At 47.1% G+C, this 18,557-nt stretch overlaps 1 protein-coding gene across 1 annotated transcript; it reads left to right on the top strand.

Moving 5' to 3' along the window:
* Nucleotides 1-2,265: 2,265 nt before the first annotated feature.
* Nucleotides 2,266-17,943, top strand: LOC135404322 (homeobox protein NOBOX-like). The gene is given in 8 exon segments (XM_064639041.1): nucleotides 2,266-2,514; nucleotides 2,923-3,029; nucleotides 3,530-3,672; nucleotides 11,588-11,597; nucleotides 12,225-12,483; nucleotides 12,486-12,576; nucleotides 13,074-13,357; nucleotides 17,861-17,943. Coding segments are annotated over 8 exon segments (1,215 nt in total). The 5' UTR covers nucleotides 2,266-2,276.
* Nucleotides 17,944-18,557: the final 614 nt, after the last annotated feature.

Below are 18,557 nucleotides of genomic sequence, written 5' to 3' on the forward strand. Positions count from 1 at the left end.
TACACAGGGGCACAGGCCCTGCTGTGCTCACAGGGCTCTGTCTGTGGGGGTGTGCAATGATCAGGTGCTTCTGCTCCAGTGGAGAACAAACATGGATTTCTCTCCCAGACTGCACCTCTGCCTTCCACAGTCCCTCCCGGAATGGGGTTGAGCTGCCTGGTGACAGCCCTGGAGGTACAAAGGGGTGGCTGGAGAGACATGAAGGGACTCTGGAGGTACAAAGGGATATAAAGGGGAGATGTCTCTGGTCTGAGCTCAGTTGAGACATCCACCAGACCCTCAAAGCTTCATACTTGTACTTTCCTTCTGTCTCTCCTCTCTTACCTCTGCTTTTCTTCCCAGACTTCATTGTCTGCCAAGTGTCGTCTGTAGCCCTGGCTGGACCCAGGATGACCTTTGCCACTGGAGTGTTAAAATACCATGTAATGTCACAATCCAGAAACCTGCCCTGTCCTGGGCTCATCCCCACAGTGTGGGCAGCAGGTGAGGGGGGATTCTGCCCCTCTGCTCCTCTCAGGGGAGACCTCACTTCCAGTGCTGCCTCCAGCTCTGCTGCCTCCTGTGCTGTGTTGTGCTTCTCTCCAGGAGCCAGAACAAGGATGTTTGCACCAGAAAAGTGTTGTCCTACCTCTGTGTGGCCCCTTCTCCAGCCCCATCTCACAGTGTGTCATTATCAACAATCTTTGGTTGTCTCCATGGCCATCCAGCTGTCGGTGTTTTAGATACAAACACCAGCCCCTGATCTTCTGGGCTTCTACAACCTCACTGAGTGTACACCTCACTGCCCACTTGTGTGACCCCTACTTTGTCAGCTTGTCTATGGAAATGTTACTGCAAACATTGTCAGAAACCTCAGAAAGTCAAGATAAACAACATCCACTCCTCTCCCACATCTATGAAGTTTGTCACCTCTCTGAAGTTTGTCACCTATCTGAGAGCACCTCAGTGTAGAAGCTCTCATATAGGTTGAGGTATGTTTTGCCCTTTGTAAATCCATGTTGACTGTTCACAATCACCTTCTTGTCCTTTGTGTGTTTGGAAATGATTTCCAGGAAGAAACCTTCCAAAGCACTCTGGTCAGGTTGCCTGGTCTGCAGTTTATCTGCATCTTCCTCTTGCTCTTCCTGAAGTCGGAGGTGGCATTTGCTCTCCCACTCTTTAGGATCCCTCCCTGTCGTCATGACCTTCCTAAGACAATCAAGAGTGGCCTTGCAATGTCATCAGGCAGCTCCCTCAGCATTTGGGGGGATAACCTATGAACTGACCTATGTCACATTTCTTCGAGGCTCCCTAACCTGGTCCTCCTCCACCACAGGTAACACCTTCCCTTCTCCTTCCTCCTTTCAGTCTTTCATGGAGAGAACTTTGTTTTAATGTCTCCATTTCCCATCTTCCTCAAACCTTCCCAATATCATATAATTCCTAGGGCAGCAAGAAATAATTCTGGCACAGTATTTCAGGGAAAAGACAGCTGTGAAAAGTGACAGTAAGAGCCAAGGACAGTGGGAATCCACTGTCAAATCCCAGGGAAACCCAACCTTAATTCCCCATATAACTTGGCAAAAAAGCATCAGTCTTGCAGAAAAAGGACAGTTGATCTCCAGGCAGAGCCTGGCAGTCTCAGCACTACGTGCACAGCAAGAGCTTTCTGGACGGGCACATTTGGTCTGGGAGGAATCTTCGTCCGTATTCACTTTTGGCCCTCGGTTGGCCGATTTAGGAACGGGGTCCTGCCCACCAACGATTGACTTTCCAACCAGGAAAAAAAGCCTGACCCTCCATCTCTCCTCTGACGTTGGTGCAGCGCTGTCGGTACTATGTGCACAGCAAGAGCTTTCTGGGCGGGTACCTTTGATCTGGGAGGAATCTTCATCTGTATTCACTTTTGGGCCTCGGATGGCTGATTTAGGAATGGGGCTCCTGCCCACGAACGACTGCCCTTCCAGCCAAAAAAAAAAGCCCAGACCCTCTGTCTCTATCATGGTGTTGGTGCAGCACTCTGGGCACTACGTGCACAGCAAGAGCTTTCTGGACAGGCACCTTTAGTCTGGGAGGAATCTTCGTCCATCTTCACTTTTGGCCCTCGGACGGCCGATTTAGGAACGGAATTCCTGCCCACCATCGACTTCCCTTCCAGCCAAGAAAAAGCCCTGACCCTCCGTCTCTCTTCTGTTGTTGGTGCAGCACTTTTGGTACTATGTGCACAGCAAGAGCTTTCTGGATGGGCACCTTTGGTCTGGGAGGAATCTTCATCTGTATTCACTTTTGAGCCTCGGATGGCTGATTTAGGAATGGGGCTACTTCCAACGAACGACTGCCCTTCCATCCAGGAAAAAGGCCTGACCCTCTGTCTCTCCCCTGCCATTGGTGCAGCACTCTCGGCACTATGTGCACAGCAAGAGCTTTCTGGGCAGAAAAGGGAGGGAAAAGAGGAAAAGGAGAAAAAAGCCTTACTTGAGAATCCAGACATCCTACCATCGGTCAGGAAGAAGTCCTGCACCTTCTATAATGCGGGTAGATACTGGGGCACCCACTGGCAGACAGGGGCACTTGTAGCGCCAGTGGCACTGGTGTTCCTTTCCCCATGCTGAAGGCCCATGGTGGTGCTGAGTTGCCCTAACTGGTGCTGCACTGCATTCCACACTATCAGATGTGTGAGGATCTTCAAATAGAGAAGATCTTCAAATAAAGTGTCTTATGTTTGAAGCATCACTAGCAGTGCTCTTTGTTTCTACTGCAAAAGAAGAGTTTTGTTTATTTTTGTGGTTTACTTTAAAAAAAAATCTTTTATGTTTTTCATGTGTTTCTAAATATAGTAAAAATGTTCTGTTTTTTTTTCTGCTTCCCTCTTCTGTTTTTTTTTCTTGTTTATCACATACTCCCCATCTCTCACTATCTTTTTGAACAATGCATGGTTTCTAGAGCAGCTAGAAGAGTTGGAGAAGGTGTTCCATGAAGACCACTATCCCGACAGTGAGAAGAGGATGGAGCTTGCAGCTGCGTTTGGTGTGATGCCAGAGCGAATCCTGGTAATGCCTGCATGAGGGACAGTGGGTTCTGTGCAGAAAAGGGATGGACAGGGACTGGGACAGGGACTGGGACAGGGAGGAGGTGACGACTACACCTGCCACTGGTGACAAGGAAGAGAGCTCACAGGCATGGACACTGCTCAACCCCACCCAAAATGGCCATGGAGTCTGGGGTTGCATATCTTCCCATTTCCTAAGGTGAATCATATAATGGCTAGATAAATGAGGCTAAGGAGATCAGAGTTAATCTCTTTTGTCTTGAAAATCATGGGCAGCAAAGGAAATTGATGTTTGGGGGTGTCTTTCTGCTATTATTTTTCTGTTTGCGATGAATTGTGCAGGTTCTTGGGAAGAAAGGTTTCTTGAGGTTCCTTTCTGTCAAAGGAAGGTTTTTGGGCTCACCTGGTGATGTGTGGAAGCAGTCACTGCTGATTCGTTGCCAGTGTCCCCATGTGTAGATGTTTTCCTTCCTGAATGCATCCTTTCTTTCCAGTCATCAGATCTGGTTTCAGAATCGCAGGGCAAAGTGGCGGAAATCAGAGAAGCTGAATGCAAAAGGCAACAGAAAACATCCAACATCGTCACCTCTGTCACATGATTATGGATGGGGGACCTACTCTGTTTTCTCATCTTTCCACAACAGGTACCTAATGAATTAAATGTTTTCCTTTGCCATTCCCCCTTTACATTTAAACTATGGAGAGCTGACAATCGAGTTGGACCTCGGTAGCTCGTCAGATTTCTTGGCAAATTGTAGTAGACCCTCTTAAAAGAAAGGTTGAAATAAATCTGTTGAGATTGCTGTGGCTAAAGTCATGTGGAGAACAAGGGATGCGATAGAAAGGTCTATGGATCACCCCTTCATTTTATGTTTTTGTGAATGGTCAGGAGCCCATTGCATTTCCCACCATTGCTTTCCATTTCCATGGATTTTCACTTGGTGATGGAAGTGCTGCTCGCTTAGATCAGTCTTACAAAGTCATGGGCTTCTCTGAACAAATATAAGGTAGCACCTTTCATAGGTGAGCAGGAGATATTTACTGGGGGGGGGGAAGGGAGTATGTGAGAGGATAGATAGTCTTTCAAGGGGTAGTGAGTGAATGTGTGAGGGAAGAAATTAGTTTCCACAGGGATATATTTGTGGCAATCTGGAGTGAGAAAACAGAATGCAAAGAGGAAAAATTAAGTTAAAGATTGGAGACCGCCTGACTTATTTCATCGCATTGTCCCTGCTGCCTGTCCTACACTGGGGACTTGAGGCTGCTTCCCCAAATACTGTCAAGACAGCATTCCTTGCACACCTAAATCAGCCACTGCTTTCTTTTTCCACCAGCCAGTTATGTAGGATCTGCCCATTGTAGGGTAGAAGGGTATGTATTTGGTCATAATGCCTTGCCTTGTCTTCTGGTTCATCCTCACACCCTTTTTGCTGCCTCCAGGGTACCTCCTCTGCCTGTGTCTCTGCTGCCTGATGTTGCTCGTGACCAATCTGCCATGCTGGGAGGAAACGCTGCAGCTGGGAACTGCTCCAGCCTGCTCAGAGCACAGCTTGCGCCACTCTCCTCTGCCTCAGGTGATACCCTGACCAGCATGAGTGTTTTCCATAACTACAGCATTGGCTGGTGGAGCTAGGATGTTCCCAAACACTTTAGGGAAGGTCATGTGAATGCCCCACGCCATCAGTGCAAAATGTGACACCAGGTCACTGGACAGGCTGAGAAAGTTGGGATTGATCAGCCTGGAGAAGAGAAGGTTGTGTGGAGACCTCACAGCACCTTCCAGTATCTGAAGGGGCTGCAGAGAAGCTGAAGAGGGACTTTTCATCAGTGACAGGATGAGGGAGAATGGCTTCAAACTGAAAGAGGGAAAATTTAGGTTAGATATGCAGAAGAAATTCTTCCCTGTGAGGGTGGGGAGGCCCTGGCACAGGTTCCCCAGAGAAGCTGTGGCTGCCTCATCCCTGGAAGTGTTCAAGGACAGGCTGGATGGAGGTTGGAGTAACCTGGGATAGTGGACAGTGTCCTTACCCATGGCAGGGGGTTGGAACTGGATGTCTTTAAGGTCCCTTCCAACCCAAACTTTTCTATGATTGGAGGTATAGCAGCTCTCTGCTAATTGAGTCTGTACCGGCTATGTACCAGCACGGTGGTGCTTCTGTGCTGATGCTGGAGCCAAATTTGCAGTCCTTGTTCATGTCCTAGCCCAAGCCAGCAAGGAATTCTGAATATGACTTCATAAGGATAAGTGATAGGGGCATTCTTCCATAATAGCTGTTTGACACTGGTCCTGCTGCTCTAAATGATGATGAAAGTATTACTCTGGTTATGACGTTCTTCATGGCAGATACACACATCCCATACTCTGGTTTAGATGGAAACATTCGGGCTACAACCAGAGTCAGGTGAGGTGTGTGAGGAAGGTGCACTGTACAAACTGTTGGTGTTATAGAGGCTCCCTCAGGTACTCCATACCTTTAAATGTCCAAGAGGGTTCCTTGGCTTCCCCAGGCAGTGCAAGTTTCCATTTTGTGCAAGACCTCGAGGGAGGGAGACTAGTTGAGTTCCAGAGCTGACGCTGAATTTACTCTCAGTTGCAGTGGAGCTGGAGGTCAGTGGGGTGTGCTGTTCGACCAGGGTTCTACCTGTGCTGTGCTTAAAGATTGATGGCAACTAAAGACTGTTCAGTTGTTTATTCATGTGTGGAGTACCAGAGCATTCCCTGGAGTCAGGAATGCTCCCTAAAGCATTTCCTATGTATGTTTACATTTCCAAGTTGGCACAATTTAAAAAGATTTCCAAAGTGATGAGGACTTTATCACTTCCTTGGGAGGGATATCCCAAGCAATATATGTGCTGACATATAATACTACTGTGTGCATTTTTCTGCTTCCCAGTGTAATTCATTCATTGGAATTTCTGCTCCCTCATTTTATTCTAAATGTGCCAGTATTTAGTTATCAGTATTAAGGCCAGTTCTTGCAACTCATTTTCTAATAATGACTCAATTTTTTTTTTAATAGTGCTGATACCTTAAAAGTACTTTGGCACTGTAGAAAGTACCTGTAAGGTTGTATCAGTAAGCTTATAATGCTAATAAATACTTATGTGTGCTAAAAGTACGTAATTGAGATACCTAATTTAGTATTTCTGTCATTTAAATTTGCCTGTCATCCTCTCAAGGCAAGGGCTACTTTAGTCAATCCTATGACCTATTTAATCAATAGGACTGTAATTCAGTTAGTTTTGGTTTTTCCACTCCTTACAGCAGGGTAAATATGGTCAAAGTGTTTGAATACTTCACTGCTTCCCAGAGTTCTGAAGCAGTGTCATCTGTTGAGCCCTGTATTTAATTAGAATTAGATAAAGACTAAGGTTTTGCAAAATAATTCATTTAAAGGAAACAAACCAATTATCCTCTATGATTGGATTTCTATGCTGTAGGAACCTCTGCTGGTTCCTAAAATACATCTGCAGATGTGTTATTTAGTCAAGAGAGAATATAATAGAATCATAGAATGGTTTGGGTTGGAAGGGACCTTAAAGATCATCCAGTTCCAACCCCCTGCCATGGGCAGGGACACCTTCCACTACACCAGGTTGCTCAGAGCCCCATCCAACCTGGCCTTGGACACTTCCAGGGATCCAGGGGCAGCCACAGCTTCTCTGGGGAACCTGTGCCAGGGCCTCCCCACCCTCACAGCAAAGAATTTCTTCCTGATATCTACTCTAAACTTTTTGTTTGAATCCATTTCCTCTGTTAGAGAAATAGAAGTTTCATTCAGGGATGTGATCTTGTCCTCTGTTTTCAATGAGCCATTTCTTTCTGGGGAATCTGCACGCTGGGATGCAATTCTCCATGTGGAAAAGACAAGCAATCCTCCTGATAGGAGAGAAAGGTCCCATCTGAATTCTTGGTGCAGTGTGTAAGGAAGAAAAGGGGCAACTGAATGTCCCTGAGGGTGAAATGGGTATGTGGAAAATGAGTGATAAAGAGAGCTGGGTTTTTACTGCTGGAATCCTTTCAGCTTGCTGCTGACTGCCTCCTATTGCATTTGCTGTGTGTGCATCCAGCTTTTAGGAAACACAGACTTCCTCTGCTTGTCTGAAACCCCTGTGTCTTCAGTGATAGGGATGTGTGAAAACGAGACTTTACTTTGTTCCACTAGATCTGTGTGAGGGAACAAGCCTCCCCTTGTTCTCTTTAAATCAGGCTGGGCAAGAAGTAACGAAATCTATTTGTGTCAACTAAGGCTGGTAAATACTTTCCAGATACAGATCTGTTTGAGGGGATTAAAAAAAGTACCTTTTCTAAGTCACTGTTCAGAAAAGAGGCTTGCTTTGGTAGTGCACACGAACTGTGAGGTTTGGTGAGTGGTTTTGAACCCAGTTGCCTGAGGGAAGGGAGGAATAAGGTCTGTGTAAAGAGCCACATTCTGCTCTCTTTATTTATGAAACCCACCTTGCCCTCCAAATTTGTTCAACTCTAATCAGATGGAAGTTAGAAGTCCTAAAAATTACATTCCTACAAGTCATGGGAGAACTGGTGCCTGGGCAGAGTAGAGACCTAAGTTGGTGCACGCTTTGAGGGTGTAGAGAGTCCTCATAGAAGAGAGATCTGCAGGGCGCAGTGGCATGGAAAGCTGCAGTTGCAGTTTTGCCTTAACTAGATGCAGGGTAACACAGCTATGGGGAATAAAACAATAAAATTTGCTTTTTGTTTGTTTGCTTGTTATCTAGCATTGCATAGGCAGACTTTTCTCTTTAAGAAAGCAAAAACTGAAACAGGGAAAATGAAAGACAATGTGACCTGAATTCATTCATTAAAAAAACTTGCCGAGAAATAGAGCCATCCAGGGTCCACCTGTTAGCTTTATTAGAATATCTCAGAACATGAAGGAGGCAAAACTTGAATAGGATAAAATCCAAACTAGCTGAAGCAAAATAAAAGAGGAAACAAATTAGAAAAAAAAAAGTTATCAGTTTACAAGGCAAAACCAATTTCTTAGTAATGTTAGATTTCAGCAAAATAATTTGTGACCTGTGCATTGTGGTGCAGTTATGCCTATAGATTTTGGCCAGCTGGAGTGGCTGTTCAGGTGCTTTCCTTGGTACCAGTGTCCACTTTCAGCAGGACAAGAAAATGATGAGGACAGTATAATCTGTTATCTGAGACCTTTACCTTTGGAGAGTGTTCAGTGCTGCCTTTTCCACTGTTTTTCTTTGCTTTGGCCAGTACTTCTGACTGTTGATTTGTGGGTTCTTTTTTTTTCTAATGTCCCACCGTTTTTTCCAGTTTGCCAAACAAGCTGATTAAAAATGTCAGCACGTTGTATTTGAGATGTATCTTACCTTGATGGCAGTTATGGCTTCTGATTTGGGTATTGGGCACACTGCTTGCTGTGAGAGCCTTTTGCGCCTCAAAACTTCCATTTTGAGCTTGCTTTGGTCTTAGAATTGTTTTTTACTACTTTTGCTGGACAGCATGCTTGAGATTAATAGATTTTTTTGACACTGGCAGTTCTTTAAAGTTTTTCTTGTTTTCCTGAGATTCCTTACTGATATAAATATATCTGTGATTCACTGACTTAAAGCATTGGCTTATGATTTTTTTTGAGTTAACCCTTTAGAAAGAAAAGTTCCTCTGGTTTGTGGGAGGAGATTTTTCTGCCCTACTGGTGATTTTGCAGGAAATCCTTTGTTTCATGTGGCTGTATTGTGAGGACACCTGTCAGGAGCCCAATCTGTGCAGATAACTGTCAGAGGTGGAATGGTTGTGGAAGTCTTGAGAGCAATTGGATGAAGCTGGATATGATCTGTCAGAGAAGAGTGAATAAATAACAAGCTCTAATGATTTTGTGGGAAATATCCCTCTCTTTAAATTTAGAAAGACGGCATAAACTTAGGGAACAAAGAAACAAGGAAGAATTTATTCAACACGTTGGGTCTTTCCCGCATCGAGTTTCCAGGGAAAAAGACACCTTCGGTTTAAATTCCATACATTTTATAGTTTCGCAAAATCCCACCCTTTTCATATAAGTTTTAATGTATTCATCTTTACCTAAAAAGGTTTCTTTTCTCTGAAAAGGGGCTTTCCCTTTTTCCCAGTTGGCTGCAAGCCATCCCCTGTCAAAAGTGATGGATCTTCCTTTGTTCTTAGCCCAAAGAGAAAAGGAACCTCGTGTACAAAATGGCCCTAAAAGATTGAATTTTTAAGGATTTTCTCATTTCCCTTATCCCGCCGAAAGAGACCCTGATACCCAAGTTCAGCTCTTGGAACTTGGATATCTTACAACTTCACGATACGTCTATTTATAAAAAAAGCCATATTTTTATTTCTCAGAATTTCACTCACAGGATTCTGGCTTTTGAACAAATTGCTTTAAAGCTGATGATGTGTAGCTGACATGGCAAGCAGGAATCATATCTTTTGAACAAGTGGTAGGTTCTGGCCTACTGAAAATCCAGAAGAGGATCAGACTGACAGGCTTCTCAAAGCAATGCAATTAGAAACTGAATTGGTTCATTGACCATCACTCCAATTAAATGAAGAGGCCATTGCTCCTAAGTTTGATTAATATTTTTTTTCTACTTTCAAGATGTCATTTGCACGAAAGGCTGTAATTACTCAGTATTAAAAGAAACTGTGACATCAGTGTGTGACACAGGCTTGTGAAACCAGGCCCTGCCGTAAGTTCATGGATATATCTCTAGGACAAGCCTCAGTCTCCTTCACGACTCGTGAAAGACAGACATCCCAGTCATGCCGACAGAAAAACACACATCCGTTTCTGTTACTTTAAGACTCTGTCCCGCTCATTGGAAGCTGTTTGCGCTAAAGAATGGATCTCTGAACTCTGCCAGGATGTTGAGGAAGCAGCTATAGTAGGGGTAAGGCAGCTGTGTAGGTGGAGACTTAGAACAGACATTCTTGAGTTAAAGCACATGTCTTAACCAGGGCTGGTTCAGAGATCTGAAACTGCAAATTATTAAATTGCTCTCCAAAAATTCCCAAGGCTGTCTCATGGACTGAAAATCCAGAAATAATGGAAGTGATAAACAAAAATCCTGCTGTTACATTCCCATGCTCACCGGAAAGCCTTCTGAGGTTATTTATCTCTATATCAGTGTCAGGAAAAGCAACAGAATAGTAAAATGTAGGTATTATCTCAAGCCAGTGATCAGAATTCTCCATCAAACAATTCTGGAATCTTCTGTAAATATGTCAGATTTAGTAGATATTGCTTCTCTAGGAATTGTTTATTCCCACTGCATTTGTGACTTTATTCAGAAGGCACAATTTCAGCATCTGTCTTTGAAAGGACTGAGAAGCAGAGGAGTCTTGAGAAAAGGCTAAACCAACTCTTCAGAGGCCATGGGTGTCCTTTCACAATCTCTTTGCCTGGGGGTCCTATTGCCATGACCCGCAAAGATTATCTACACCTAAGTATTGCAAATATTTCAAAAAACAACTTAATTTTTAGTAGATGTGAAAGTGGGATTAGAAGTGACTTCCTGGGCTGCTTGTATTCATCCTGAGGAAGACCAGTGCCATCTGCAGAACAGCTCACCCTAATGTCATTATTGAACTGAAGCTTTACCTGGATGTAGACTGGTTTTCAGGTAGGTATGTTTCATAATGTTTGTGTGAACATTCTGGGACACGATGGTTAGGAGAACCTGTGCAAATGAAGGTTTTAAAAAAAAAGTCAGGAGAGATCTTCAGTTTCATTTCTGGCTAAGCCATTTTGATTTTGAGGACACTAAATATTGGCTTCCTTGTGCTTTGTTGTGTGGGAGTATATCTGTGCTATGTCAAACACCGGGAGTGGGACAGGTATATCAGAGATGCTGCCTGACATGGATAAATAGTGTGTTCAAACAGAAAAAATAAACCGTTGAGAATTGCATGGGCATGTGAATGCTTGAGAGATGCCATCCTAGCTCTTGCTCCGATTTTCTAAATGAGCCCAAAATCGAGGTTATTGAAACTTGAAAAGTTTTCATTGAAACATCATGATTCCCTCTCTCCATGGTTGCAGAGAGTTGGAAAAAACTGCATGTGGGAAGATGCAATAAGAGAGACAGAAATGCACAGTGTGATGGGGAATCTGGGAAACAGTGCTATGAGGTGTTGAAGTGGAATCTCCTCATCAGCTCTCTGGGCTTGCATTCCAAAATTCTCCGAAGGTTGCTAATGCTTGCTGTGGCATCTTTAAGTTTTATGCTTGAGGCCTTTCATTCGTACCTGGTGGAGTGCATTTGATGTTACCCTGTATGCCTGCAAGGGTGAAGTACAACTGTAAACTCTCCATAAAGCTTTCCTAGAAGTGGGAGTAGACCAGCTTTACCTGAACAGTCGGCTGGTTCAGCCCAGCTAGACTCGAAAAATCATTTAAACTTGTGAAGAGAGAAATCATTTGCTAATTGCCATAATGAAAGAAAATCTTGTTCTCTTGCCCCATGTGCAAGCTCCTTGAACTTCTGTGTATAGTTCTTACTCTGGATCACCAGCATATGTAACTCTGACCTTTAATGTCCTCTATTGTCCTGTTTCCACAGAGGCTCTTCTGTAAGAAACTCTTCCTCTCTCATTTTCCAGCAGTGACTGAGAGAGGTCGCCAAACAAGATTCTAGGAACCAAAAGGTGTTGGTTTCTTTTTCTGTGTCCCAGCTTCTTTTTCCAAAAGATCTTCAGTTGACATCTCTGCTCTTTTAATTTTTGTTTCTGGCACGACTCATCTGAGCGAAAATATGGTCAAAACAATGACCGAGGATGTGGATGTGCACGTGCATGTTTTTGTTTCTTACAAGCCACAGTTAAATTTTTCAAAAGGGTAATCTTTCGAGTTGAGTGCAGCACACTCCTCCTAGAGGACAGTAGTGATGGAAGATGACTGGGGTATAATTCCTGGCTTTTTTCCAGGAAGTACTTTGCTTCACTTAGCTGCCTTCTTGAGAGCTGAATAAATATAATATGTAGAGGCTGAAATCATGAAGGTAGTTTTATTTAGCCAATAAACACAATCCTGTGCTCCAGAGAGCTTGCTAGTACTTCCTTGTGCTTCTCTACAGCAATGCCTGTACTTGCTCACTTTTATTCCCACCAGTTAATGTCTGGCTTCTTGCTTTTCTGTTCTGCTCCTCCTTCCCTCTGCTTCCTCCTGTTCATTCCTGCTATGACAGCCCGGTGTGACAGTCTCTCTTTTCATTCACAGCCTCCTCGGTGGCAGGAACAGTGGCATCTTGTGAAGAAGTTCAGGCGAAGATGTCGCTACAGCTCGGCTTCAACTCCAGCAGAGTGGACAGCTTCAACTCCAGCAGAGTGGACAGCTTCAACTCCAGCAGAGTGGACAGCTTCAGCTCCAGCAGAGTGGAGTGCTTCCCGAGCCTTCCCGGCCCTCCTCCCGTCCGCAGGACCACCAACCTGTCCTTCAACCCCACAGCCCTGCTGTTTCCATGGCGCTGGACACTCCCAACAGTGAATGCTGGTTGTCCAGTCAGGAAAATGGCTCCAGGGAGGCCTTCACTTACAACATCCAGAATCAAGAGTAGGAACAGATGAGAAGGGAAAATGAAAAAAGCAAAGCCTGGGAGAAGCCTTGTGAGGGTGAATGTGGGACATGGGACAAGGAATTAGGTGGGAGCATAAGTGAAAAGTGAGGTGCAGGAGTGACAGTATCTTTTAAATGAAGCGTGAAAAGATGCATGATGTGCATAGTGGGACAGGGCACCTGCTGTGAGACAAGCAATACCTCTGGTCAGAATGCTTCCAGAACTGCATACCTGTCAAGCAAAAGAGAGGATGTTTCAAACTTTGGGGTGTGCTCTGGAGAGTGGGAAGATAATCCCCACTAATGCCCGTTGGTGAAGAATCCTGCTGTGATACCACTTGGCTCAAGTGGTTTCTGTTGCCCTTGTCCTGGCATCTGGGAGGAGGAGTTGGAGTCAGATCAGGGTTGGCAATAACACAGTTGTTTACTGTATGGGTTGCTGTAGCTGTTGACCCTACTTTAATCTCTGGATTGCCTCTCCTTGCTCTCTGGAGCTTTAGTCCACCACCCTCCTGCCCTTACCCTGAGCAGCTGGAGACTGCAGGGAACCTGGAGACCACGTACTGCCAGTCCAGCAGCCAGGGGGGAATTTACCAGCTGTCCCAATATTCCCAGCAGCACCAGCTCTCCCAGTTCTGCCAACTGCCAGATCACCTGGTCACCAATTTGCTCTCCAGTGACCAACTCCCTCCTCCAAAACCCCCTGAGTCCCATTCAGCTTTCCTGGCCTTACCTGGTAACACTGGAGCAGTAACCTCAGCAAGTGGAATAGTTGGAGGTAGAAAGAAAAACAGGCTTCTCACTCTGTTGGGCTTCTGCAGAAACCAGTTTGAAGTTTCATATCTTGGGGTAGTGCAAAAGAAGAGAGAGACAGAAGCCAGCAGAGTATGCATATAGAGTCTTTCTTTTTCTTCCTCTGGTTTGAATTTGCAACAGATTAAGGCACTTCTGCATAATTTTATGTAAAGTAACTAGGTGAAACTGGCACCGTTGATCTCCTTGTGCCCACTCTGCCCCAACAACTACAACTCAAACCAAAGCTTCCAGACTGTTTTTCCTGGTGGAAAGAGCTGCTGTTCCCTTTTTTCAGCCCTGCGCTGCAATGGCCGGTCCCACCTCCTAAAATTTAAATGCAAATGAAGATTCCTGCCAGAAAAAAGGTACCACCACAGAAAGCTCCTGGCTGCCCAAGAAGTGCCCAGGCTGCCCCACCAACTGCACCTCCAAGCCAAAGCTTCCAGACTTTTTTTCCTTAGGGAAAGAGCTGCTGTTCCCTTTTTTCTGCCCTGTGTTCAATGGCCGGTCCCACCTTATAAAAAATTGAAAGCAAATGAAGATTCCCGCCAGACAAAACGTGCCATCACAGAAAACTCTTGCTGCCCAAGAAGTGCCCAGGCTGCACCAACTACACCTCAAACCCCAAGCTTCCAGACTGTTTTTCCTTAGGGAAAGAGCTTCTGTTCCCTTTTTACAACCCTGCTCTGCAATGGCCGGTCCCACCTTTTAAAAAAAAAAATCCAAATGAAGATTCGTGCCAGACAAAAGGTGCCACAACAGAAAGGTCTTGCTGCCCAAGAAGTGCCCAGGCTGCCCCACCAACTGCACCTCAAAGCCAAAGCTTCCAGACTGTTTTTCCTTAGGGAAAGAGCTGTTGTTCCCTTTTTTCAGCCATGCGCTGCAATGGCCGGTCCCACCTCCTAAAATTTAAATGCAAATGAAGATTCCTGCCAGACAAAAGGTGCCACCACAGAAAGGTCTTGCTGCCCAAGAAGTGCCCAGGCTGCCCCACCAACTGCAGCAGAAGCGAAAGGATCCAGACTTTTTTTCCTTAGGGAAAGAGCTGCTGTTCCCTTTTTTCAGCCCTGTGCTACAATGGCCGGTCCCACCTTTTCAAAGATTGAATTCAAATGAAGATTGCTGCCAGACAAAAGGTGCCACCACAGAAAGTTCTTTGTTGCCCAAGAAGTGCCCAGGCTTCCCCAACAACTGCACCTGAAACCAAAGTATCCAGACTTTTTTTCCTACGAAAAGGCCTCCTTTTCCTTTTTTTCAGCCCTGTGCTGAAATGGCCGGTCCCACCTCCTGGAAAATTGAATGCAAATAAAGATTCCTGTGAGACAAAAGGTGCCACCACAGAAAACTCTTCCTGCCCTAGAAGTGCCCAGCCTGCACCTACTATACCTGAAGCCAAAGCATCTCGACTGTTTTTCCTGGTGGAAAGATCTGCTGTTCCATTTTTTGTGCCCTGCGATGCAATGGTCTGTCCCACCTTCTGCAAAATTTACTCAAAATGAAGATTCCTGCCTGATAAAACGTGCCACCACAGAAAGCTCTTTGATGCCCAAGAAGTGCCCAGGGTGCCCCACCAACTGCACCTCCAACCCAAAGCTTCCAGACTTTTTTTCCTCGTGGAAAGAGCTGCTGTTCCCTTTTTTCTGAACTGTGAGTCAATGACGTGTCCCACCTTCTGCAAAATATACACCAAATGAAGATTCTTGCCAGACAAAAGGTGCCACCACAGAAAGTTTTTGCTGCCCAAGAAGTATCCAGGCTGCCCCACCAACTGAAGCAAAAGCGAAAGGATCTAGAGATTTTTCCTTAGGGAAAGAGCTGCTGTTCCCTTTTTTCAGCCCTGCGATGCAATGGCCTTTCCCACCTCCTGAAATTTGAATGCAAATGAAGATTCCTGCCAGACAAAAGGTGCCACCACAGAAAGGTCTTCCTGCCCAAGAAGTACCCGGCCTGCACCAACTACACCTGAAGCCAAAGCTTCCAGACTGTTTTTCCATGTGGAAAGAGCTGCTGTTCCCTTTTTTCAGCGCTGCTCTGAAATGGCCTGTCCCACCATTTTAAAGATTGAATCCAAATGAAGATTTCTGCCAGACAAAAGGTGGCACCACAGAAAACTCTTGCTGCCCAAGAAGTGCCCAGGCTGCCCCACCAACTGCACCTCCAAGCCAAAGCTTCCAGACTTTTTTTCCTGTTGGAAAGAGCTGCTGTTCCCTTTTTTCAACCCTGCACTGCAATGGCCTTTCCCACCTTCTGAAAAATTTACTCCAAATGAAGATTCTTGCCAGACAAAAGGTGCAAGCACAGAAAACTCTTGCTGCCCAGAAGTGCCCAGGCTACCCCAACAACTGAACCTCAAAGCCAAAGGTTCCAGACTTTTTTTCCTGGTGGAAAGAGCTGCTGTTCCCTTTTTTCAGCCCTGCGCTGCAATGACCGGTCCCACCTTTTGAAAAATTGAATCCAAATGAAGATTCCTGCCAGACAAAAGGTGCCACCACAGAAAACTATTGTTGCCAAACAAGGGCCCAGCCTGCACCAATTACACCTGAAGCCAAAGCTTCCCGACTGTTTTTCCTGGTGGAAAGAACTGGTGTTCCATTTTTTTCTTCCCTGCGATGCAATGGCCTGTCCCACCTTCTGCAAAACTTACTCCAAATGAAGACTCCTGCCAGATAAAAGGTGCCACCACAGAAAGATCTTTTCTGCCCAAGAAGTGCCCAGGCTGCCCAACAACTACACCTGAAACCAAAGGATCCAGACTTTTTTTCCTGGTGGAAAGAGCTACTGTTCCTTTTTTTCAACTCTCCTCTGCAATGGCTGGTCCTACCTCCTGGAAAATTGAATCCAAATAAAGATTGCTGTCAGACAGAAGGTGCCACCACAGAAAACTCTTGCTGCCCAAGAAGTGCCCAGGCTGCCCCAATAACTGCAGCAGAAGCGAAAGGATCCAGACTTTTTTTCCTTAGGGAAAGAGCTGCTGTTCCCTTTTTTCAGCCCTGTGCTGCAATGACCGGTCCCACCTTTTGAAAAATGAAAGCAAATGAAGATTCCTGCCAGACAGAAGGTGCCACCACAGAAATCTCTTTCCTGCCCAAGAAGTGCCCAGGCTGCCCCACCAACTGCACCTGAAGCCAAAGGATCCAGACTTTCTTTCCTGGAGGAAAGGGCTGCTTTTCCTTTTTTTTCAGCGCTGCTCTGCAATGGCCCATGTAGATCCAAAAATTGAATGCAAATGAAGATTCGTGCCAGATAAAAGGTGCCACCACAGAAGCTCTTGCTGCCCAAGAAGTGCCCAGGCTGTGCCACCAACTGGCCCTCAAAGCGAAAGCATACAGGCTTTCTTTTTTGGGATAAAGGCTGTTGTTTGTTTCTTTTCGGAATCCTGCACTCGTCTCTGAAAATTGAAGACAAACGGCACTTTATCCCAAATATGAGGTGCCCAATCCATGCGTCCCTTGATGCTCTCCCAGTGCCACATCAGGATCCTGTGCAGGAACATTTGCTGCGTTGTCTCCTATGGCAAAAGCAGGTGTTCCCGACTCCAGGGCTCTTCCCCGATCCAGTATGGCAAGAGCAAGGGACGGAGTATCTCGGCACCTCAGTTACTTCTGGCAAGAGACTCCATCCCTCCCAGAGCCTTTGGGAGACCTGCCGGAGTCACACACAGGAGCCCCTCTGGCCAGGTCTCCCTGCTGCCGGGGAGGGGCGGGGAAGAGCAGAGCCCGCTCCTCGCCGAGGATGCACATGGCAGCAAAAGGCTGCGGGTAGGAGTGGGAGCCCAGGCCATTGCCGTCTAAGATTCCCAGGAGCAGGTGGCCCAGCAGCTCCTGTCCCCAAGACACCGGTTCTCAATCCACGGCTCCCGGGAAGCTGCGGCTTTGCCAGAGGAGAAGATCCTTTCTGTGGTGCTGGACAAGATCGTCCAGTGACGAAGGCAAGTGTTTCCAACTCCAGGGCTGTCTCTTGAGCCGCTTCTAGAGTAGAATATCAGGGAATATCTCCGCATCTCTGTTCCTTCCTGCGATAGCCTCCATCCCTTCCCCAAGCTCTGGCAGTCCTGGTGGACTGCAGACAGATTAGCCTCTGCCTAAGGGGCAAAATCCAGCCTATACGGCAAGGACTTCAAGTAGTTCAGTTTTGAGCCAGTAGGGCACTGCAGTACTGTTGTGTAAACACTAAATAAGGAGAAGGGGAAGGAAGAAAATAGAAACTTTTTTTTTTTGGTTGCAAATAGGGTTTTTTCACGTGGGTTTAGGGTGGATATTTGGGAAAGGTTCTTCCCTCCGAGGGTGGTTGGCACTGGACCAGGCTCCCCAGGGCAGTGGTCACAAACCAAGGCTGGCAGAGTTCAGGCACACGGTGTGACTCTTGGGGTCGGTCCTGTGCCGGGCAAAGGCTTGCACTCGACGCTCCTCGTGGGTCCCTTCCAACTCAGCATGTTCTGTGATGGTGCGATGAGTTCCCTCTCTTTCAACACTTTTGTTCTTTTTAGGGCTCCTCGCTGGCCGGGGGCCGAAGCGCGCCTTCTGCGCGCCTGCTTCCCTGGCCGTTGTGGCGGCCGCAGCCAGGCGCTGAGTGCCCGCTCGCCGCGCGGGCACGGCCGCTGGCTCCAGGAGTGGCGGGGCAGCGCCGGCGCCTCGAGGATTCCCGGGATTCCCTCGCCGGTTTCCAGGCAACGCTCCCCGCGCGCTCCTCGCTCCACGGCCGAACGTGCGCAGCCAATGGGAGGCGGTGGAGTGGGCGGGGCGAGGGCGGGGCCGAGAAGGGCGGTTGGTGGGGTTTGGGTGAGGGTGGGAGCGGGCGGGGCCGGGAGCGGGGGCGCTGCCGCTGAGCGGCCCCCGGGCAGCGGCCCCCGGGCAGTGGCCCCGGTGCGCGGCCCCGGCGGAGAGACCCCCGGCGAGTGGCCCCCGGTGCGTGGCCCCGGGGGAAGGACCCCCGTGCGCGGCCCCCGGCGAGTGGCTGCTGCTGAGCGACACCCGGCGAGTGACCCCCAGTAAGTGACAGCTGGTGAGCGACCCGCGGTGAAGAAACCCCGGTAATTGAGCCCTGGGGAGGGACCCCGGTGAGCGACCCGCGGTGAACAACCCCTGGCAAGTGACCCCCGGGGAGGGACCACCGGGCAAGTGACCCCCGGTGAGTGAGCCCCGGGGAGGGACCCCCAATGAGTGAGCCCCGGGGAGGGATCCCCG

Source organism: Pseudopipra pipra, chromosome 31 (assembly GCF_036250125.1).
Source record: "Pseudopipra pipra isolate bDixPip1 chromosome 31, bDixPip1.hap1, whole genome shotgun sequence".
Taxonomy (NCBI): Eukaryota; Metazoa; Chordata; class Aves; order Passeriformes; family Pipridae; genus Pseudopipra; species Pseudopipra pipra.